Raw genomic sequence first — 25,223 nt, 5'->3', positions numbered from 1 at the left:
GAGAGCCTTAAACAGCATAAGTAATTTTAACACAGTGTTTAGAAATACATGATAGCCTTGCTTAATCAGGTTTACAGTAACATTATTTCGGCGCATTTTATGTAGTTTTGATTCTCAGTTGAATGGTTGAGAAAACGGGTTCCGGTCAGATGCTCCGTATGGTGGATTTTATGATCAAACTCCTCTGTAGGTGAAAGGATGACAGAAAATGAAACTAATAAGAAAAACCCCTTTCTTTAATGTCACTGGACACATATATGGCACCTTTTGGGTGTTATATAGTGTGTATGTTTGTGATGTAGGTATTCATTTTATATCTCTGCAGGTTTGATAGTGTATATACGAATAATACATGTGTGTCTTTTATATTCGTGGGTATCTGATAGTGTGTCAATATGTAATATATGTGCGTATTGTATATTTGTGGGTGGGTGATGGTCAGTAAATGTGTAACATATGTGTGTCTTTCACATTTGTGGGCATCTGATAGTGTGAAAATATGTAATACGTGTGTGTGTTGTGTATTTGTGGTTGTGCGATAGCCTGTATTTGTGTAAAATATGTGCATCTTTTGTTTATGTGGATGTTTGGTAGTGTGTAAATATGTAATATATTTGTGTATTGTATATTTGTGGGTGTCTGAGTGTGTAATTGTAAAATATGTATGTACTGCATTTTGTGGGTGTTTGATAGTGTTTAAATGTGTAATATATGTGTGTATTCTGTATCTGTGGTGTTGACAGTGTGTATATGTGTGATTTATTAGTTAAGTGGGGGCACTTCATATGCATTTATGTGCGTTTCATACATGTGAGACATATTCAAAAATTCAGACATCAGAACAATAACATGGGAAGTTATCTTTAAGGTCTCAACTCACTTACAAACACATTCTGCTCCTTTGAATAAACCCCTCATGCTCTTACAGATAGGACCTTTCACTTTGTCAGTCGTGCTTCCCAAATCAGTTGATGTTGGTTGTGTTTCCAAATTGTTGGTCATCAAAATCACACCACAAAAAGCTGAAACAGTTAAACGTGTAATTTTGCAGCTACGATCATCTCCATAAGCTCTCTTCATAATGACAATTTGCATGTCATGCAAAAGAGCAGCCCACACTGCTTTGCGAGCCAAAAAAGAAGGCTTTCTTTGTGTTCAGTCTGTATTTTAACATCTATTAAATAAGTAAAAGTAAATATTTATCGTGTACAAATATTTATTCAGTGTCTATTATGAACCACATGTGCTTTATTACATTTTAATTTTCCTTTCATAGTGATCATGCTGTGCTTCATATGGTTCATTCCTCACTTGGGTAAGATCATTTCTATCTTCTCTTACTCTTTCTTTCTGTCTCTCTTTCTGTGTCACACACACACACACACACACACACACACACACACACTCACTCAGCAACTCTAACATAATGAGCAACTCTTAGTTTCTCATCCTTCTCTCCCACTCTCTCATCTTTCAGCCATCATGCACCCAATGAATCTCTCTCTGTCTCTTTCCCCCTCTCTCTCTCCCTCCTTCAATCATGATACATGTCCCTGTAACTCATGCAGTGGCTGGAGTGAGACTGGTGAATGGTAGCAGTAACTGTGCTGGGAGAGTGGAGGTTCTTCATGAAGAACAGTGGGGGACAGTGTGTAGTGATGACTGGGATATGACTGATGCTCTAGTGGTGTGCAGAGAACTGGTCTGTGGAGAAGCTGTAGAAGCACTGAGTGGAGCTTATTTTGGACAGGGTTCAGGACAAATCTGGATGGATAACGTGTCCTGTATTGGGTCAGAGTCTACTTTGAAGGACTGTGAGTCACTGGGATGGGGTGTCCATAACTGTAATCACAAAGAAGATGCTGGAGTCACTTGCTCAGGTAAAGGGGAGTCATTGGAGTATGAACCTCAGTATGAAATCATTGAATGAGCAGGGTTTCTATTACTGTTTTGGTTTGATGCGCTGTTTTGTTTCATGAAGAACATTGTCTCTTTACGTTACGTCAAATGGGGCTCATAATTATCTGGGTGTGTAATGTAAAAGGTTGTAAGTACTCTCTTCATTGCACGCTCTCCATTTGTGTCAATACAATTCAAAACAATTGGAATTAGAATCATTATACAGTATGTGGTGGTTAATATATACAATACTCTGGTTGTGTCTGATAAGGCAAGACCATGATCAGTCATACTCCTCAATACTGTATGTGAATGTTCACTGATCAACTATTAGCATGCAATACTCTGTTATTTACCTTATCAGAAAAGAGGAAAATAGATTAACCTTTACAATCACGTAAGCAAGACAGCATTAGGCTGACCTTTTCTTGTCCTCATCCAAAGATTTGACTTTAATGTGCTGAAGTCAGGAATTTCATATACAATAGAAGGCAAATTTTGAAATAACAAAAAAATATCTCATTTGACCACAAGGATGCAAGGATGCACAAGTGGTCTTAATGGTACCTTTGATACAAATTCAGGATGACTTGTTGCAAGCACAGGATAACTTTATTACAAAGTTTTTTACATGATAAACAGGTTACCTGGGACAAGACTAGGGACAGGAATCGTACAGACTTGTTAAACAGGCTAAATCCAGTACATAGAACAAGAAGTCTAACAGGAACTAGGAGTGCTAACAGGAAAAAGAACAAGGTAAAGGAGAATTCACTGCTCGTCATATTCATGTAAGAGACTTTGCCAGGAAGAGCCTGAAAATAATGTGTATTCATACAAATGAATTAATGAGACAATGATCAGGAAACAGGTAAATACAATGATTGGGTAAGGAGCTAGTTCCCGTGGTGACTAATGAGCTGGCAAACTGGTCTCTGATTGGCCAGAAAGGAGGAAACTTGGAAAGGAGGCGTGGTCCCATTGCACCACAGACAATGACATTGGGTAAACTGAAAGTTTAATCTAATTGTGGATTTAGGAAACATTGATGTAAACAGATATTAAAGTCTGCTTTTAATATCACCTCAGGACTAGTAGGCCAGTGGGTAAATATAAGCCCATAGGCTTAAACTTGAGGATTTTTCTTCTGTGATAAGGCTCTGTTTTACTGGATAAATATTCTTACTGTTGTTATTATCTAATGATTATTCTTTCAGATTTACCAGCAGGCTCATACTGTGCTACGCAGTTTCTTTGTCAAGCAGTAAAAGTTAACCTTTGATTTTTAAAATTTCAAAAAGGGTCCAGACGCAAGGTTGTGGTGAGGTTACTGGTAAAAGGAGGTCAAGGGGTGAACCCAAATCATCCCACTGTCAGGCAGAAGATTTTGGATCGTGTAAGTGAGTGACCACTGTGGTGTGATATGTGATATGATATGTGCTCACATTAGCATTTTTCACTCTAATTCTGTGCTCTGTTTTTGCCAAGATAAGAGAGACTGTTATGATGGATAATTCCACCATTTCCTGGAGAACTCAAGAAAATGGAATGGTTTTCCAGACAAAGGCAACAACCAAGCAAAAGAAGGAAGGTAAATAAATGTATGTACTATGATGATTATCATTATTACTATTATTATTGCTGTTAGTGCTGATGGTGGTGATTAATAGTAAGTGTTGTACTCTTATAAATAATAGCAAAATATACTTTGTAACCTTTGTGATGAGGGAAATGTTCAATTCCAGTTCTGTTTTGTCATTGTTTGATTGAGTTTGTTTTCTCCTCAGGCAGTCCATGACAAATGGGCACAATAGTCATCCTTAGAACACTGGGGAACAAAAAGCGTACATCATGGAAGAAAGTCAACAAGAAGTTTTTAGAGGACAAGTCAAACACAAGGGCTTAAATACAAGAGGAGAACCAAACTGGGGGAACATGATAGGTGGAAATTAACAGGGGTAAAATGAGGTTTAATAAATAGAATAAACAGAATCAGGTGAGGGGCGGAGACAGACACGAAACAGGAGCACATGACAGTTCAAAACAAAAGTCCAAACCAAGGTGCAAGCTGTGATGTCTACCTGATCAAGTAAAAAACTACAATACTGTCATTTTAGGTTGATTTGTGGAAAATAATAAAGAGAAAATTATGCGGGAATGTGGAAAAAAATTTTACTAATCTGTTAACATTTAGATGTGCTGTAACCTTTGTGTAACCAAGAGAATCTGTCATTGCTTGAACTGTCTGTAACCTTTAGTGGAAGCATTTTAGACTTAGACAAGTGAAACTGCTGAAAGGCTGTCTGGCCCTGGCCATATGTCACAGTTTGAGATTATTTCTGTATTAAAAATAAAATTGTATGTTGAATGTAGGGAAGTTACTGAGAAAAAGTTGTGTGAGAGTGTAATTAAAGGTCAGGGATGGATCAGGGAGGAAACATTTCAGGTTGACTCTGCAGTTTTCCTTTGAAGAACAGAGTTCAAAAAGATAGACAGGCCAGTCCCACTTCCACAACACGTCACCTCTACAAGATTTTTTTTCTTTTGTATTCATTCTATAAAAACTATGTACTTCTTATTTTTAATTAGAGAACTGCATACTCTAGAATGAACTGTGTTTCTACTCAGAGGTGTACCTCTCCCATGCTACATGTGCTAAAAGACTGATTCATCACATCTGAAGTTTGTTGTCTCTGAGACTTAGCAACTCTCCATACGGAGACCCCAAATTTCCCTTATATTGGAGAATGAGTTGAGAATCCGTCTGTGCTTCTAGATAGTCAGAAAATTCCTCAGTGCATGTAACCAGTCCAGGATCTCACAAGAAACACAAGCTCACTGTGTCTTATGTTTTTTTTTGTTATTGTTTACAAAGTCTGTGACTAAATCAGGGGTTTCGGTCACAATTGAGCCATCAGGATGGGACAGTTATCAAAGAATAGTACACATGCCAAGGGAATCAGAAGGTGCGTGTGTGTGTTTATGTGTATGGACAGAGACAGAGAGTGAGAGAGACAGACAGACAGGCAGACAAACAGGGGAGGAACATAATGACAGGAATTTCACAAAACACTCACTCATTATCTAAGCGATCATAGGGCGAAAGGCAGGGAAAACACCCTGGACAGGTCGCCAGTCCATCGCAGGGCAGACACACAGACAAACACACATTCATACCTAGGGGCAATTTAGTGTCTCCAATTCACCTAATTATGTCACCACGTCTTTGGACTGTGGGAGGAAACCGGAGCTCCCAGGGGAATCCCACGTGGTCTATCTATTGAACTTGAGGTCTGTAATATTACTTTACTTCAGTTCTTTTAGAATTAAGTAGGTTATTTTTGAGTTGACTGTACTATTAAAGCAGAATTTTTTTCACATTTGAGAACCAAAACCTGAGTGTTTATTGTTTAAAAGACAGATATAACAGACATGTGAAATTTGTGATCCTGGGGTCATTGAATAACTTGCATTATGCAAATTTAACACAATAATTCATTAAAATAAATTTAAAATACTTGCATAAGCCTCTCCAATATACACTGTGAATGCTTGTGTGCAGCAGAGAGCATCCTCATTCCTGAGTCTCCTGGTTTATTCATACTCAGATCCAGTTCCCTTGCTTGTGAGGGATTTGAACTAAGAGCTGATGCCAGAATAACACAACAATCCTCATTCACAGCGCAGTCAAAAAGCCTGCAGAGAAAATGCAGTGAGAGAAAAGTATGTTTAGAGTATATGATGACTGAGAGAGAGAGAGATTCAGTATATATGACTAGATGAAAATGTCATTTAAGCTGAGGAATATCAAAATGAATGATTGATGAAAATAAATCAGAATACGAACTTAAGTATTTCCAGTTTGCAGTGTGTATCCTGCAGTGCAGTAGAATCTGAATCTGCTTCACCTGTGAATCTCCTAATTTATTTTCACTAAGATCCAGCTCTTTTAGCCCTTTAACAGGTAAATGGTTTATGCCTGGGCCTAACGATAGATGAGTACAAACATCCTCTACATCAGCCACTTTCAGCACCCTGCGGATTAAAGAAGAACATGTGCATTATTCTGGCAAATGAACAACTGTAGGCTGCATTTCTTAAAGTTTGCTGCTGTTTTAATATGTGTAAGTCACTTAAGGTGATTTAGGTGGTAGATAGAGGTTTACCAATGTTAATTTGAATGCTTGCATGAGTTGCAGATTTTTGCACAAATGTTCTCACTAATAAGCAATTTTTGGTGTTCTGTGGGTGTCAATTGTTGTTGGTGGAAATGACTAAGGAAACAGTGGGGGCTCAAAAGGGGGGCTGTGTGTCATACAAATTGATGGTTTCACATTTAAACAATTGCAAGCCCTCTCTCATTTGGATTAGTTAAATTCACACGCTAGGAGTGCAGTTAATAGTGGTTAAGACATTATCTCACAAACAAAGTGTACCCTATAACTGTAATTCAGTATTACAGTCCCAGCTATACTGAATTTGCTAACTGTGACTAGTAATCAGAGGATGGTAGTGTGCATTTCAATGGCTGGGTGTTGTTCTTTGTCCCTCACTGTTCACTGATGTTACTGATGGGTCAATCTAGTTACAGACACTGCTGTCCCAAATACACTGTCCTCCATGCTATGCTAGTTCATAGCAGGGAAAGACTCAGTAGCTGGATTCACATATGTCAATGCAATAAGCTCTTGCTGAGTGAAGATAGGGGCTGTGAGAATTCATGGGTAATGGGGTTTCTCAAATTGGGTACATGAAAACATTTACCAAGGTAATTTTCTCATTCAAAATGTTCTGAAAACAATATGTTTTATGGTTATGTTGGAGAAGTATTCACCTCAGTGTTGTCAGTTTACAGCATGGATCCTCTAGTATATCAGAGAGCAGCTTCATTCCTGAGTCTCCAGGATAATTCCCACTGAGGTCCAGCTCTCAGGTGTGAGGAGTTTGATCTCAAAGCTGAAGCCAGAACAGAATACCCTTGCTCTGAGACACTCCAGTTTGCAAGTCTGGTAAGAGACCAGAAGTCTGCCATTGGATCAGTTTAAAAAACAGTCTAAGAAAATGTAAGTTTTTAAGCAATGACAAACATGTTACTTAATCGACAAGTTTTAGACACTTGAATAACACTGTGTCCTTGTCTGAACCTAAGACATGTTCCTCCATTTGCGTGGTCAGAGAAATGTCTCATAAATATATGTTTATCATTTTTTCAATAAAATACACTGTCATGCTTTATATACCTCAGTATCTCCAGTTTACAGTGAGGACTTTCCAGTCTAGCAGAGAGCAACTTCACTCCTGAACTCTGCAGATTATTGTTACTCAGGTCCAGTTCACTTAGATTTGAGCTGAGAGCTGTGCCTAGAGCTGATCAACTTTGCTGTGTTAAGTCACAACTACTGAGAGCCTAAAAGTAAAATAACAACACATTGTTAAGTTTTCCTACCTTTTCAATGTAATGGTCCCAAAATTTGTGCTCTGGATAGCAGCCTTAGCATTACATTCATTCTGTTTATGGAATTGGTTTCAGTTGCTATCTTTACGTCTGTAATGAATAACCATACAATCTTCCTTTTGAACTGTTTCTGACACACTGAAAATCAAAATTGTGGGTGAGATGAGGATGCAGTTCAAATGAGTGTGCTTAAATGGAATTCTAAATCAAATAAATTGAATACAGTTACCATTTTTAAAGCTAGATTGCCTAATATAAATAACACTATATCCAGGATTGATTTAGAACTTTTTCATAAACGTATATAATGGAAATATTTCTAATACATTTAATGCACTTACAGTACTGCCCCCTCTAATACAACATGCACTCTATTTTTACAAAACATATGCATGATACAGGAAATGTTTGTAACATATTGTGAATATGCAAGTTATGACAAGCTCTGTATTTTTTGTTAGGGTATTTCCACCAATTTTACATGTCAAACATAATCCATATAGTCTCCCTATTACTATTATATGTGCAGCTTCATTTTTTTTAGCTTAATGTTGCCCCTGCATTTCCCCCCAAGTATGGATGCACATGTGACAGAACATGTGACAGAATTCCCAATGAAATACAATTGTCCTGTGTAACAGAATTTGCTCCTCATGTTTCTGCAATTTTATCACTTACAAAGCCATTCTAGAGGCTCTGACCACTGGCAGCAACCTCAGAAGATGCTCATCTGATCTGATGAACTTCTTCAGGTCAAACACCTCCAGCTCCTCTTCTGATGTCAGTAACACAAAAACCAGAGCTGACCACTGAGCAGGAGAGAGTTTAGTTTTGGAGAGGCTTCTAGATCTCAGATGGCTTTGGATCTCCTCAACTAGAGGGTGGTCATTCAGTTCATTCAGACAGTGGAACAGCATGATGGATCTCTCTGGAGATAGATTCTCCCTGAACTTCTTCTTGATGTACTCCACTATTCCATCCTTGCCTTGAGACCTGTTTCTTCTTTGGGTCAACAGGCCCTGTAAGATAGTTTGACTGGACTCCAATGAGAGGCCCAGAAGGAAGTGAAGCAAAGGGTCCAAAAGTCCACTCTCACTCTGTAAGGCCCTATCCATTGTGCTCTTTAGCAAATCAAGCTCTGAATGATTTCCTCCATCCAGTGATGTGTCCTGTTGGGCAAGTACATTCCTGTCATTGCCACTGAGAGATATGTATACATACAAATCAGCAAGAAACTCCTGAACACTCAGATGAACAAAGCTATACACAGTACCATAAAGCAGCCCTGACACCTCTCTAAAGATCTGAGTACACACTCCTGAGTTCACTGATGCCTCTTTGATATCAATGCCACAGTCTCTCAGGTCTTCCCCATAGAAGATCAGGTTGCCTTTTTCCAGTTGTTTAAAAACCAGTTTTCCCAGTTAAAGAATACTGTTTTTATTCCATCGAATGTCCATCTCACAACATCCCTCATACTTCTGATTCCTCTGATTGCTCTGGAAAACCAGAAAATGAGTATACATCTGAGTTAAAGTCTTTGGAATCTGTCCATTCTCTGCTTCCCCAACACTCTCTCCAAAACAGTGGCCAAAATCCAACATAAGACTGGTATGTGGCACATGATATGGAGGCTTCTTGGTGACTTGATATGTGTGATTATTCTGTTGGCCATGTTCTAATCACTGATTCTCTTCCTGAAGTACTCCTCCTGTGGGTCACTGAAACCTCATACCTCTGTTATCCAGTCCACAAGCTCAGGAGGGATTTGATTGGCTGCTGCAGGTCGGGAGGTTAGCCAAATGAGAGAAGAGGGAAATAGATTCCCCTTGATGAAGTCATGAGAACATCCAGTGAAGCTGGCTTTGTTACATCATGTAGAGTCTCATTTTTCAGAAAATCAGGAGGAAATCAACATTTGTCTAAACCAAAAAAGATGAATACTATTTTGTGTCTGCCATTATTGATAAAAGGCAGCTCTTCTGACTGAGGAAAAAAATGATGCAGAACATCCATCAAACTAAATTTTCCTTCCTTCTTTAAATTGAACTCCCAAAAAGGAAATGGAAATATGAAATGTACATGTTTATTTGCTTTTCCTTCAGTCCAGTCCAGAATGAACTTCAGCACAGAGAAAGTTTTTTTAATGCCAGCAACTCCTTTTGTTTGTACCGTTCTGATAGATTTGTCTTTGTCCAGATGAGGGTCTGAAGATGTAGTTGTAGTTGCCTTTAAAACTGTCAGTCACAAAGGTGACAATGTTTTTCCGAAGATTCTTGAAACAAAACATATTGAAATCAAATGGAAATTTGCTGTGAAAACTGTATCTTTTTTTCTTTCTCATGTCATTTTGAAATGTCTTATCTGAAAAATTTTGTCATATTACTGGATAAGTGATTGGGCAGCAGAACTGGAGGATTGTTAACATACAGCAGCTATCACCACTAGTAATTGAATGGCTTTCCAACAAAATGAAGAATATACAATCCGACAAAATGACAATCACCAAATTTATTCACCTAAATGCCAACCTCTGTTCATATTGAAACATGCAGTGCAATGTTCAAGTTCAAGTTTATTTGTATAGTGCTTTCACAAATATAGTGATTTTTGTCTGTAACCGTGTAATGAGTGAATGTGTATTCAATGTGTAGTCAGGAAACTTGCAGAACTAACTCAGGCACTTGTGTTACTTGTATTTTGAAGGCATCTAAACTAATAATGCCAGTCTTTAGTTGTTTAGGAAATAACAGTTTGCTTCCCATTTTTAACAACTGAAATTTCACTGAAATTTCATTTACACTTACCCCTTAACTGAGACCCACTCGAGTGATATAAGTCTTTACATTACCTGTATGATCTTACTGTTTCATTTTATAGAGGCATAAAATAGTTTCATCATGTATTTTAGACCAGAACTAAGTGCTCTATTGTCAATTCTTTGCATGAACTCTTATCTGAGAAAAATACTGATACCTATTACCAGAATCTACTAGTAATATCCATTGGTGGACTTGCCTATAAACTGTGGTCAAAGATTACTAAATTCAAACATTGCTAAGCAAACAAAGACGATTTTGTCTTACAAAGATGATGGATGACAAATCTTTTTGATTGCCAGTAGGAGACTCAGACGCACCATTAACAGGGGGGACACTGAGGTACAAAAGGAAATCAGACATCTTAAAATGCAGTATGTTTATGACATTCATGATGACATAAAGGTCTGAGAAGAAGTTTAGAAAGACTGTGTTATGTACCTCTCCTTAGGAGGTAGTTCTCCCTCCCACAAGTTGGTATGTGTTCTCTTCTAAAGTGTAACTCCTCAAGGGGATGCAGCTGCAATCTGATGTGTCTGAAGCCTCAGCACTTAAATAACAGGGAAAGCGACAGCTTAATCTATAAAACATAAGGTTCAATTGTCCAATGTCTTTTTAAGTATTTCATGAAACATGTTTAATAAAAGGAAGCTTTGAGTTGGAGGTTTTTTACTCCACATTTAAATTTTCACAATAAAATTTTCATCTTTGTTTCATCAGTAAGTACAGTGGACTGCTTTTTGCACCAAATCAAGGCTGTGTCCTCCTGCCCCGGGAAAAGAAGTTGATAGAGTTTAATAATAATGTGTTTAGATGTGTAAAAGCATCAGTTTCTATATTCCTTCCGATGTTTTTCAAACTTAATTTTAAAAATAGCAAGCTGCTTTGACATTTATCGTGTTGAATGTAAACTTACAGAAATTCCAGGATATTCTCCTTAACAGGGGTCACAATGCAACAGCCAGTTTATAAATCATTTTTTATCAGAAGTACGTGATATACATTATTCCAAAAGTAATATCATTTTCACACTGCAAATGCGAAGTAGTATTATGATCAAAATTAAAATGATTTTATGGGAATGGATATTGCCATGGATATTGCATTTTCAATCATCCTCTGTTTTTCTCTCTCTTTTTTCTTTTTAATCTTGTGCAGCGTTGAGGCACATTGAAATAAGATGCTCCCTTGTGTATTAAAGAAACACGTATTAAAGAAACATGTATTAAAGAAACATGTATTAAAGATACATGTATTAAAGATACATGTGGGGGCATCTCAAGCACATTCCCGCTTCTTCACCGTTTTTAAATGAATCACAGCATTCGCATGTATCTCACCCATGGACAACCTAGAAAGATGCAATCGCACCACATATATCAGATAACTTAAAACATATTTTAAAGACAACCTTAATTCATTCATACTCTGTTACACTACAATGATATGGGTGCACTGTAAAATGTGGAAATACCATAGGATCATGAAATATTTGTCAACCATCACTGTTTGCATAACATTCAACAAAAACAAAGTAATTCTTGCTCTCTCTCTCTCTCTCTCTCTCTCTCTCTCTCTCTCTCTCTCTCTCTATCCCATTCTGTTTCTCTTTGGTTGACCAGTCACTCAGAAAAACTATATGGATGTTGCTGATAAAATGGCAAAGAAAATTAGTGATCAAGTCAAAAAGAAATGTAACTTGATTTTTTTTTCTTCTGGCCCCAAAGTCAGGGTGGGGGGTTGGTTCAATGGAGATTTTGAAATATCTCACTAAATATAAAATATCTCTCAATAACTGCACAGACTCATACCTGAATATGTAATCATAAGCAATGAGAATTAGTAAAAGGAAGTGTTTATAATTTTGAAATGGCTCTTAAGGCAGAGCTGAAAAATTAATCTGTGTAGAAATAGAATATGGATTGTGTGTGTGTGTGTGTGTGTGTGTGTGTGTGTGTGTGTATTTAGTTTTTTTTTTGAAAATGGAATGTCCAACAGAGATTATTCAATTGTAAAGCACAATTTCTTTGTAATTTCATCTAAAGTAGGCTACCCTAGACACTGAAAATGCATTCCTGTCCTGCTGAAGGCTCCAGCTCTCCTGCTCTGGTGTTTGTGTTTCGACAGTTTTGATTGCATCAGATTAGAAGTTGCGAAGTTGCAGTGTAGCATACACTGGGACATCCTGGTAACACCACTGCCTTTAGGCTTTCCGTATCTGTCTCAAACTGTGGGAAATTGGTACATTTAGCTGCAAGAATTAAGAGCATTTTCCCCAGGGGAGGATGATCCCGGGCCCCTCTACTGGTCTGGGTTTGCCCCGTGTTCTTTGCCCACTTTGGAACTCGCACCAGCGCCGCTGGTCAGCACACCATCAAGGTGAATTGGTTTAGTCTTGACTCTTGGCTGACAGTGTTTGGGGTTGGGTAATGTATTGATGCTCGAGTGCCAAACTAACACAAATGGATATTTGTATTTGTCTTTGTTACTGCATTTTGATATTTATGAGTTTTATTTTTGTGTATATTTTTATATTTGTACAGCTTTAAATGTTGTGATTATTTATTTGTGTTGTGCTGAAAGTCTGAATAAAATTAACAGTGCAGAATGGTGGGTTTTTTTTGGGGGGGGGGGGGGGGGGGGGGGGGGGTTGTTGTCCAGATGTCTGTAGTGCTCCTCTATTAGGAGGTCCGCTGCTTGCTCTGAGTTATCAAAATTCAGAATTTTCATTAAATCTGCTTTCTGGAACACCCCCCAGTTTTTACAGGCAGAAAAAAATATTTGACATCATAATAGAGGAGGCTGTTCTTAAATCTTTTAAGAGACATTTATGAAGTAAGATCAGGACAGACCTGCAGAGCAAAAGGCATGAAGATTACAGTTTTTTTCATCTACCACTTTTGACAGCTTAAGTTCTTTTACTCATTTTTCAAATTTGTCTGATTTTACAGTGTTCCTGTAAAACAAAGTAATAAAGAATTTGGTGAGATGAAAGCTGAAAGTTTCTTAAACAATGGACAAATACAAACTTTTGGGGTTTTGTTTTGCTCATCAGGCCCTCTAGTGGCCAGGACTATTAAAACACAACCAACAGTCTGTGATGGATACAGTGTAGTTTTTGATGAAAATATGATGCTGCAGTCAGCTAAATTTCATGTAATGTTTAATATTTTCAACGGGAGCACTGTTTCATTAAAAGCTTAAACACAAAAGGTGGATATGACAGCTGTAACTTTCTGGTCAGGTTTACGTTTAACTTTATTTCTGTTACTGGAATAAGTTTTAAACTGTGAGGACATGATGTAACAGCCTCTGTGAGAACATCCTTTAGCTGACTCCACCTGAAGAGTACTAGAATACTCTTGTGCACATTTGAGGTGCGCTCCTTTGCTCAAAAGAAGAGGATCAGAATTGTAATATACACCTGGAGCCACAGAATATTCAGACAGAATGGAATCAGTAAAAAAAAAAAGCTATCAAAAATTATATGCTATTTTATAGCTGAATGTTCGGCTGAAAATCAGAGCCTAATCTTATTCAAAAGATATGAACAATGAACAACTCTGCTTATTCTAGTCATGAATCCACTCAACAAATCATTCATTAAATTATTCATCTCATCACCAGTGAAAAGCTTTTCAAAGTAGTTTCCGAAAGTTAGTCGGGAGGCAAGTGAGTTTAAAGACAACATGTCAAGTTTGCAAATTTTGCACTGAAGCAGAAGTCAGAACATGTCTAAAATTTCTCAGGGGTATTCTGCCAGGGGGCCTGTCCATAAAATAAATAAGTAAATACATTTTTTTAAAATTAAACCTAAACAGTTTTACAAGCTAAGTTAAATCTACAAAGGGATCTTAAAAGTACACCTTTCCTGTCCTTCATACTGAAAGATGAAAGCCACATCAGTGTTTTCTCTAAGATCTGACATTTTGCAAGCAAATACCATGCAGTATCTTGCAACCAAGTCATAAACACATGCCCATAAGTCAGATGACCGTTCCAAATAGTATTTTCAAAAAATGATTGTAGGAGGACACTGTTACAAAACCCTTTGAGCATGAGAACACGTTTGTCTCTCTGGTTTTGTAATATGCAAAGCAATACGCAAGGCAAGGCAACGTGAACAAAACAAGCAGTAGAAAAAGAAGAAACAAGAGGGCAACTAGTAAAACTCAGAGGTCACATTCTGATTTTAGATGTCATTCAGATCTCTTTTAGATCTCCAGGATTCATCTGTGTCACAGCAGCTTCATACTCTTTAGTAAATAAAGGTTTTGTAACACAACCAGCCTTTCAGTTTTCGCATTTCACTAAAGAAATAACTAACACAAATATTATATTTAATTTTTTACATAGTCTGTGGTGTGAAGGTGCTTACATGTGACTTTGCTGAGACTATATTGATGGTTAAATAACTGCTTTTTGTCTGGTGTCAGTTTGTTCTGTTTTAGCATTATAATGGCGCTGTCTTCTGTTTGACTGCCGGAGATTTCACCCATGGAGACATCAACCTAGCAAGAAGTATGAGTGGTCATGGTGAACAGGTTTGTAACAGGATTAACTTAAATTTGTGTCAAAAAATGACCCGAATACATTTTCTTTCTTCACAATTTTCATTCAGTTCATGGCATAGTTAAGTGTGTAAACAATCAAGAAAAACTGTATCTTCTGAATTTTGTGCATTCTAAATTTGGGAAAAGATTTTGTCTCTGATGAGCAGGCTTTGTACATTGTTCAGTGTTGAAAGAGGGGTTTATTAGCCTTATTTGCTTACCACGGAAACATAGCTACTTTGCATTATGTAACACTGCCGAAGAAATCTATATTTTTTTGCTGGTATCAAACAAGTTTTGCATATCCAACCGGGTTTCAATTTCAGGTACATGTGCATCTCCTTGGTAACGACTGCCAAAAGCTTTAAATAAGCTATATTATTCTCAAATATATGTGATTAAAAACATGAAACTGCTCCACTAGACATTAATAAAAAGCAAACAGTTAAAAAGGAAATACTATTTATAACACAAGTTCCAGAAGAAACATCATCCCATAGTATTTGCATATTGTTTGTGACAGAGGGAGGGATACTGACAGGGTAGTCTTTCATAACTGTACAGAGGAGTTGGGTTCTAGTCAGTGTAAGTGTTTAATTCACCTCCTTATTACACCAAGAGGACCAAAACAGAGACGAGAAAATGAAGGGACCAGGTGAGTGGATTCCACACTATGATCATTCTCTGCTCCACCTGAGAAATCACCATTTCACAGCTCTGGGGAATGAAGGCTTTAACTCCAGCCTTAATCCAGCCTTTATCCAGCCAATTTTGTTACTTCCACCTTAGTAATGGCATTTGTTAATTGGTTTCATGGTCACAGAACAAGCCTTCATATACATGAATCTCCACAGGAAAGGGGACAATCTTTTTGTTGACCAGATATGTGGTACCAGACTGAAAGAGATAAGATGAATGCTTTAAAGTGATTTTATAATGCTTTCATTTTTGGAGATATAAGTGAAGTACAGCTGCTGGATAACTGTCTCATGCACCGAAACCATAATTACCGTGTGTGTCATTGATTGAGCACATTTCTTGAAACAGTATTCATATTATCAAAACAATAAACAGAGTCCTCGAAACCGAGAGATGATATAAAATGTGTAAATTCATTTTTAGAAAGCAATTCAGAAGATCAAAGAACTCCATTATATCAGTTTTACCTCCTATCTGATGCATAATTGTTTACACTGAGTTCTTGCAAAAAGTATACAGAATACTAATTGTCTAACATGGCATGGAACATTTAGAGCATGGGATCTTTGTGAAAAAAGATCCCATGATCCAAATTTGAAAAAAGGACAACAGTCTCTAAGTGGATGATAAGAAGTCTGATGACTTTAATGAAAAATCTGAATATTTTTAAACTCGCTTTTTCCTTTTTCTCTCCAGCAGAAACAGTTCTTCTTGCATTGTTTTTCTCTCAAGGTAAGGGGAGTGAGAAGTCTGCTTTCAAGCTCTGACCTCATCTCAAATATTATTCTGAAGAAAGACTTTGAGGCTAGTCATAGAAAATTCATTTGGCGAAATAATCCACTGGTTCATTTGAGGAACCAGAAAGTCTTGTTTTTCCCGCAAATATATCCCTCTATGTGGACACATCTACCATACAAATTAAAAGCAACAACTGCGGACAGAGTCTGACAGTCTTCTGACTGATTCTTTGTTTGTCCATCAGTAGCATGTTTACTGTGCATTGACTTCTGCCTGTTTAGACTTTCGATTTTGGTTTATGTTTTGGAAATAAAACATGCCCTGAAAATGCATCCAGTCTACACAGGTACCCGTGACAACAGTGTTCTCTATCATTTTGATTGAAAATAATCAGTTTCAAAATGTTACTGTGGTTTGTGGCAGTTGCTCTTCAGTGAATCATCTGAAAATTTAAATATTTACAGAAACCCATGTATACTTAAAACATTTGCCTAAAGTACCAAACAGAAATACAAAAATGAGTCCATTTTCATTTCAGTCGCTAACTTTCTATATTTTTATCCAGAATTACTTTGAGATACACAGACATTTAATCAACAGTTTAGAAATTCAGAGTGCTTATTTTTGGATGAAAGACACCTTCATATTCTGTTTTAATTATTGTCACTATTTCATGTTTGGTACCTTTGTGTGATTGCATTAGTCAATGCTAATGCTAATTTAAAAATAGAGCAGTGAGTATATTTCCATGACGGAAATACGCGATGATCTGCTGCTCTGCTGAGCATTATTTATTTGACACAGTCTTGCTGTAGCATATGGTAAGATCTTTTGATTCAAAATTGAGCAAAATTTCATTCTTAAAAAAAAATGCCATATCCATTAATTGAGAAAAGAAATCAGAGAGAAACAAAGAAAGAAAAGAAAAACATGACGGGATCTCTGATTCTGTAAAGTGAAGTTTACTGCAGATGGTTCACACTAAACATACATACATATCTATTTTTTTTTATAATTTATTCATAACTTTATATCTGTTGGTCTCATAGCTATATTTAAAGAAGTGAAGGTTTTACAAGGAAGCTCTGTGATTTTTCCCTGCAACATCACTTCCAAGACGATGATCGATATTCCGTGTATTGTGAGAGACTGCGAAGAAACTACAGGACACAAATACAGTAAATCTAGGATTTATGTTCCTGGAATTACAAAAGAATTCACTAAACTGGACAATCAAATCAAGTACAGTCTCAGAGTACATTCTGAGAATCCTCACCGACTGAATGTCACCATTTTCAATGTAATGCCGACTGACTGTTGGAGTCACTGCTGCTGGAAAGCATGCAATGACCATTTAAGCAGTTGGAAGATTTGCAGCTTTGAGGTTTCAGCTGTTGAAGGCAAGCAACTTTTCAGCAATGTTTGACTGATGTAAATATTTTCCCATTGTATTTCTGAGATCTTTATTGGTGTCATTTATTTTCTACATGTTTGTCTTAACAGGCTGCATCACAGAGTTAATGGAAGAAGTGGAGCTGCTTGGTAATGATGAACAGACATTGAGGGCCAGAACACATGAAGAATGTCAGCAACACTGCAGCCAGTCTGAAAGCTGCCAGTTCTTCTCATTTGTTGAAGCCAATAACGAGGCAAACAAGAGGTACAACCTGATACTCTTTTTTCATAGCAGAAACTCTCAGACTGTGATCCTGTGATCTTAAATTTAATTAAGACTGCATTAGATTTCCTTTTTCATTTAAAAGCATTCCTATAACTCCAGAAGCTCCACTGCTGTAGTTATTGCTGTAATCACAGATGTCAATGAAAGTTCAAAGCACCAGTTCCATTTTGGCACTGCAAAAAATGGGGAAGACATTGCCTTTATTAATTACATTTTGGCATCAGCTCTAACACTGTTCTCATACAAGTGTTAAAACTGTGAAATTTATATCTATCGTTTACACGAACAACAAGTGTGAATTAATTTAATTAATATAAATTGTTAATATTTAAGCACAATGAATGCCCATAATTGAAAATATGTAGGGTGTAATTAGCTGTGGTTAACTGATGGATGGTACACGTTGTGGGATAGCTAGGTAAATTGATATTTTTGAGTTTCTGCTGGAGTATTGCACATGGACATTTAGTTGTGAGGGAAAATGAAATAGTCTAAACAGGATATTAGCAACTGACAGACAAAGCTGTAATGAAAGATACATCAAAACATTTCTGAAAAAGGTTCCCTGTTTTCATTGATTCTGACAAAAAAGAAGACATGGAGACTCTGGGATCAGGGATCAGTTGGTTCATGGGGTTAGAAGTGACAGACTTCGTTTTAGTGCTTAACAATATGCATTAAGTATGCCATTCATTTCAAATGTGCGAAGCCAGACCTCCATTAGGAATTTGAAAGCTCAGTTTCCTGCAGTCACAGAAGTAGCAGCACTCACTTTAGTCAAGATCAGTGAGGCTAGCACGCACTTCCTCAGTCACATGGAAGGCAATCAAGACTTTTGGTTACATCAGTACACATTTGGAGGAGAGTGCTCTCTTGTAAGTAAGGAACTCTGGCCAATTCACACAAACCAGGGAACATTCCTAGCTGTATTCCTAATGGTGTAATTCCTAATTTTGGGTTGACTTGAATCCAAATGTTGGCACAATTAAATAATTACATTTCTATCTTTATATTCACAGTGATTGTTATCTGAGAAGCACATCTGTGCTTACATGTATACAACCAAAGATTGGAGCAATTTCAGGTTACTCTTTGAGAAACTGTGCAGTTACAGGTGAGCAATGTCATTTTCATGTTTTATCATATTTTAGGGGAAATACACCCTCCCTCAAGTGAAAGGTATTTACACCTGTCTTTCAGATTAAAAAAAAATAGGTATTCTACATGTCAAAAGGTGTAGCTATTCAGGCCTGAGGGAGACAGGGTTTCCCTGGTAGCGTCAAGATACCTTCTACAGTGCATTTAACTAAGTGTTGTGTTTGACTAACACTTGTCATTTTATGCTTTCTTCAAAGATAAAACTACTTCATCTCCTACTCGACAACCTTCCACCACTTCAACCAGAGCAGGCCAAGTTTCACCTGACACATTAAGTGAGTGACTACTTGGAGTAAGTGATTTGAATGAAGAGAAGAAGGGTTACAGGTTTATTTTTACATTGATGAATCCTGACCACCTCATATGTGACATTATCTACCTGTAATTCAGTCCCTGTTACCAGTCCCTGTACCACTGTTGGAATTAAAACAAACATCTCCAGCATAAGTTTTAGCAGATGGCGAGTATCGGTCGGATATGTATTGCGATACTTATCTAAGGAAGAAAACATTTCACATGAGCATCATAGTGAAGGCCATAAAGCAGATTTCTATGTTAGAGCGATAACTTGATAATGTCAACTCATATCAAATCATGGGCAGAGCCATTTGGGAAGTCAGTTGTGCTGGTGGTCAGTTACACACAGTTGTGTTTATAAGTGTACAGTGTAGATTACGGTCCAGAGTAAATAGCTACAACATGCGGAGGCAAGAAAGAAGACATTTCTTCCTAGATTTCCAAAAAATCAACAGGAGAAAAGAGGTTGCAGCCACTATGGGAAAAGATTTGATCCCCAAATGACACTACAAGGTCATGTGGTGAAGAGCAGAAGAGTCAGGAGCATGCTTTCTTGAGGTGTGCGTGATAGGCCAGAGTGGTTATTCCCCTCTGCATCCCCTATATGCCCCTAAAATTGTCACCCGCCTTCTCAAGTTGACAAACTCACATTAGAAAGTCAGTAAACTAAATTTCCTCTGCACGTTCAGCTAAATTATGATTGTACCTCTGATTTTACATTTTCTGTAGAGTCGCCTACATCAGATCCTGCTGCAGACCCTTCCACTTCAACCCAAGGAGGCCCCACCACTAGTAAGACATCAAGTGAGTGACTGCTTCAATTTTCACCAATGGCTGCTTTATGAATTAGAGCATCTTAGGTTTTTCTTTCTTTTTTATAGCTTTAGACATAAATTCTGGTCTCTGTAACACTGTTGTTTAGTTAACTCCACCATATAACTTCTAAATCAATCACTTCTTCACAGAAGATGTTCTGAAAATCTATTTCAAAACTGTTCTCCCCAGATTAACACTTGCTCTTATTTTTGGGGACCCTTATTTCCCCATTTGGCCCTCTGCTTTAAAGTGAGTTCAAGAATATCATAATGCTGGAAGATTCTGTGCACTGTTACTCATTGTCATTTCTCACAGACAACTGTACAACAAACTCCTCTTCATCTATCACCACGAGAACTACTACTGCATCAACTACATCAGGGCATTCCTATGCGAACTCTGCATTAACATTTAACACAACTGCTTCAAACTCTGATAACTCAACCTCCACCAACATCACAGGTGAGTTAGTGTTTTCCAGGAGTCTCACCAGGCCAGACACAGAGCTCAGTTATTCATGTTTTAGGGTCATGTCTCATAAAGGTAAAATAATCAGGACACTAGAATGAGGTGTATTCTACTCAGTGTAATTGACCTAGATGGATAAAAAGCATCATAGATGTATTTTTACATTAAATAATCTCCTGGCCACCTCAAGTATGACATTATTAACATGTATTTAATGTCTAATCTCAAGTTACCATGGTGATCAGTTTGACCCCATGCTTGTTATCTTCCTCTTAAAGGCCTCCTCATTCCAGTTTCTCCATGAAGAGACTGCTGGCACACCTGGCATAACCTCAGATTATACTAACACCAAAGCCATCTCCAATACAGTTTTAAAAAATCTCTCTAACCAAGACAAATTTCATTTAACCCACAGATAGCATCATTTACTACAAAATCAAAAAGACCTGGATCGAGGCTCTGAAATACTGTAAGAATATGGGAATGCACTTAGCGCATATCGGTCATAAAGCAGAGCAAGCTGTAAAGAACCATCTTCAGTGCAGTTTGCAGGACCACTTTAAAATAGGTGCTTGGATTGGGCTTGAACGCTGCATGTTTCTCCCAAATTCTTCGTGGCTGTGGACCAATGGATCAGAGCCGATGGATTCAAGGTGGAATGATTCTTTCCCTTTGAACCGTTTCCGTTACCACTGTGGGATGCTGGTAGAACATAAAGGTGACTTGAAGTGGATAGATGCTTGTTGTTATGATGAGCATCCTTTCATCTGTGAGGTGAGCTTGGCTCTGTAAACTCCTCAAACAATCTTACAAACAACTACTAAAATATCCATCGCCTCCTTCTCTCCTCATGTTCAATATTTCTCTCATGTTCCTTGCATTGCTAACTCTGTGTCTCATGTTTAACAGGGCTAGAATGCCAGTGAAAGAAACATCTCTGTGTCAGTGACTGAGTTGGCTTACTCTCAAAACTCCTGGCTGCACTCATTACTCATGCATCTGCACGTGGACCCTAACCACTCATTAGTTAGATATGAAGGCCTATGTGTAAATAAATAAAGGTGTAAATTTACCAAAAAAAAAAAAAAAAAGTGATCTACTGACATGATTCTCGTAAAACAAGATTTCTCATTTAAATATATTTATCTTATGTTGCAAGTATGAATGGTTTGTTGATAATTGCTCACAAACGATCTGCTCTTTGTGAAAACTGTCTGAATAAAATGAAAAAGTGATATCATGCATACATCATATAGACCTTTGTTGACTTTTCTTTGTTGACCTTTCTTAGTTCTGCGCGTTCTTAGACTTCGTAGACTAACATGCCTCTAGTGGGCACACCTGCCAACACAAATTCAGAAGGATGTCACTGTTTATCTGAATTTCAAAATTAATATGTCAACAATTCAAAAGCAATAGCAGAGCACGAATGTCTCGATATAACGTTTTTGTGAACGAAGGACGTAAATACATGGGGACAAAGATAAGATAGGCAACATCACCTCTCGCGCAGTGGAAGACGTTTGGATGGACAACTTCGTTGAAAGTGGGGGAAGGAGGAGTCACAAAGACAGCGAGAGAGAGAGAGAGAGAGAGAGAGAGAGAGAGAGAGAGAGAGAGAGAGAGAGAGAGAGAGAGAGAGAGAGAGAGAGAGACGGTCTTGTACATGCTGTGGGAAACCACTAGCCGACGTGCGAACATCGACAGGTCAGATTCGATACAAGCATCTTTTCTCTGCCGGAGATATGTCCGCGCGACCTGGGTTCTACCGACAAGAGCTAAACAAGACTGTGTGGGAGGTTCCCGAACGATACCAAAACCTTACTCCGGTTGGCTCGGGGGCGTATGGTTCTGTATGGTGAGTTCATGAGGAAAGAAGGGTGAGGCAGCTTGGATGCCTCACGCAGCGTATCCAATGCAGTAGGATACAGGAGATAATAATATTTTTTTCATAATTTAATCGGGTATAGGCTATATTCTCTTCTAATATTATCGATGCGTGAAAAATAAACGAAATGAGATGCACTAGTTTGCATTGTTTTTCTGCATGTTGCCTACGATATTCAGTTTATAGCAGCCTATATCCGTCATTAGGATATTCTGATTATTGTTAGGAACTGAGATTGATTTGCGATTGTTTCATTGTTTGTGTATTGAATAAATATTATTTGTGACAGCACTGTATTAATTTTCCTGCTGATGAACGAATTAAGATAAACGTGAACTGTCTTTTTTCCAGTTTTCATGTATGAAGAGAATACTATTCTTCATGATCAAACGTGATCAAACGTTATTTGGCATTGTTGTCGCTAGATCGGTTTTCTGTGGAATTCGGTTGTTGTAAACGTGTCTCCCAGCCTACTCCCTTGATTGAAAAAAGACGCCTATCTCTCGGCGCCGATCGATTTGGAGAGACTACAGACACGCAAGAGCTCCAAAAATCCGACAAAACTGCTGTACTCCAAATGCCCAGATTTTACAAAGACTTCATTATGAGATTGTCACGTCTTTTTTTTAAATTATGAGTTGTAGACCTGCAGGCAGGTTCATAAAGCCTGTGCATCGTTATTATTATTTTTTTCTGGATTCATCTTTTTTCACACCTGCTGTGACTGCTATGGTTGCTATGGCAAAGTGTACTGGTGACTCCCTGTTCACCTTAAAAATAATACTCAGTCGCATATCTAGAACCACAGTGAATGGGACAACATACCTCAGTATTTTAAAACCCCAGAACTATGCTTAGTTGTATCTTAACTGTAGTCCCAGCTTTGTATTTGTCATATTCTCAATTAAGACTGTTATGTCAATCAGCATTGTCCCAACATTGTAGGTATTCTGCCAAGCAATAGTCAGCTGGTGCTTTTGATTTGTCTGATCATCTCTCAGCCTCCCTTGGTCTATTGCATTACACACCTATTGCATGCTGTTCTTGTGTTTGCTCCTCCTTGTAGATCTCCGAGGAGGTAATAGTGTTTATATTTTTAAAAATATGGCTGCCCATTTATGTGCTTTGTGTGGTGTGTTTTGCATGGTCTGAACAGTCCCAAAGCACAGTTTATGTCGGAAACTGCACTCACGTCAGCATTTCCGTGTAGTCCTGTAGCCAACACAGCTGATTTGCCCATGTTTCCATTCATTTGACACTACTGAATTTACTGTGTACTGTTACACTGCTCTGGCCAAGCTGCATGTATACCTCGTTTGTAAATACAATGGAAACAAAGTGTACATGCATCGTAACTGTATCTCCCTGCATGATGTTTCTAGTGTAGTAGTGGATGGTAAATGGAATGGATGGATAATGAATGACATTGTAGGTCTTTAACGTGGAGTATGTGGTATGGTATGTTAATTTAGAAACACCACGTTCATTAAAAGCATTGAAACGCTAACACTTCCCATCACTACGCAAAGTGTTCATTTGATCCTATTCCAGAAGGTAATTTGTACCAGTATTACCACAGGAAAGGCTTCATGACACCCCAGAGCAACTGCTCATTATCATTTAGTGTGTAGGTCACATGTCATTTGACTCATCCAGGCCTCTGCTGGATGCACTGACTACACCACTTCATCTGGAGTGGTGTATGGTAAGAGACAGAGAACCACTGACATATGACCACATGTGACCAGCTCTTATGACACCAGCAATAGCATCTACAGCATCTACAGAGTGAGAGACTAGTATGTAAGACATGTACCTGAACTCGGAAGCGTAAGGATATCTAAGACTGTGTCCAGTCCTTTTTTTGTTTGTTTGTTTAAATTTACATATGTTTGCTGATACCTGAAATGAAATCAATGCTGATCTAATTGTAGCCTCCTGGCTCATTTGCCTCTGTGTGTCGGTGCAGGGCACAAGATGTTACAAAACAAACATCGGATAGAAGCGATATATTTAATAGACATTCATTAAATTAACAACATATTTCTCTAAATATTATACTCTCTTCTAACCTTGCCCATAGGAAGACAGCTACTTTGAAAATCTCTAAATCAAGTGGCTGCTGAGGAGACAAAACATAAAGGCTAATTTACAAATTCCAGACATGTAAAAAAAACAAACTGTATTGTAATTTCTTTCAGATAACTGACTGTCTTGGTTATACTCTGGTTAGGGAGCTAGCTGTTAAAGCAGTGTGTATCTGTTGGAGAGGAGGACATCAGCTGGAGACAGACAGTGATGAGGAACACATTGCTCTAAGGGATGACTAAGACACTACGCCATGCTGTCTCTATACCAGCTGAGGCCTAATTACCCAGTAAACTCAGTCCAAACCATCGTCTTGTATTCTAAGGAATCGCAGCCGATTCATTTGAATGACTTAATTGCTGCAGATTGTGAATTATGTCGTCCACTCACTGATGGGTTAAGCGCCATTGCCTGGGGAGATCATTATGAGACTATTGTAGCTCATAAGTCAAGCTGTCAGAGTGTTTTGTTAGATTAAACCACTGAATGTCTGACATAGGTCTCTGTTATACTTTACTTTTTGTCTTTTTTTCTTGTGTGGTGAGAGCAGTTTTCATGTTGTGTTCTCAGCTCTTTGTCATAAAAGCATAAAATCTTTTTCCATATATGATGATTATATATAGTTATGATTATATATAGTTATGAAGAATTTTCAGTATTTTGC

General features: G+C 37.8%; 1 protein-coding gene across 1 annotated transcript in view; it reads left to right on the top strand.

The window, feature by feature from the left end:
- Positions 1-22,328: 22,328 nt before the first annotated feature.
- Positions 22,329-25,223, top strand: part of mapk11 (mitogen-activated protein kinase 11) — a 10,841-nt gene continuing 7,946 nt past the window's right edge. The window contains exon 1 of the mRNA XM_030784632.1: positions 22,329-22,441. Coding sequence (XP_030640492.1) covers positions 22,329-22,441 — 113 coding nt within the window. The remainder of the gene's footprint in view (positions 22,442-25,223) is intronic.

This window comes from Chanos chanos, chromosome 1 (genome assembly GCF_902362185.1).
Source record: "Chanos chanos chromosome 1, fChaCha1.1, whole genome shotgun sequence".
NCBI lineage: Eukaryota > Metazoa > Chordata > Actinopteri > Gonorynchiformes > Chanidae > Chanos > Chanos chanos.
Note: the sequence above shows the minus strand (reverse complement) of the source record. Positions and strands in the feature narration are given on the sequence as shown.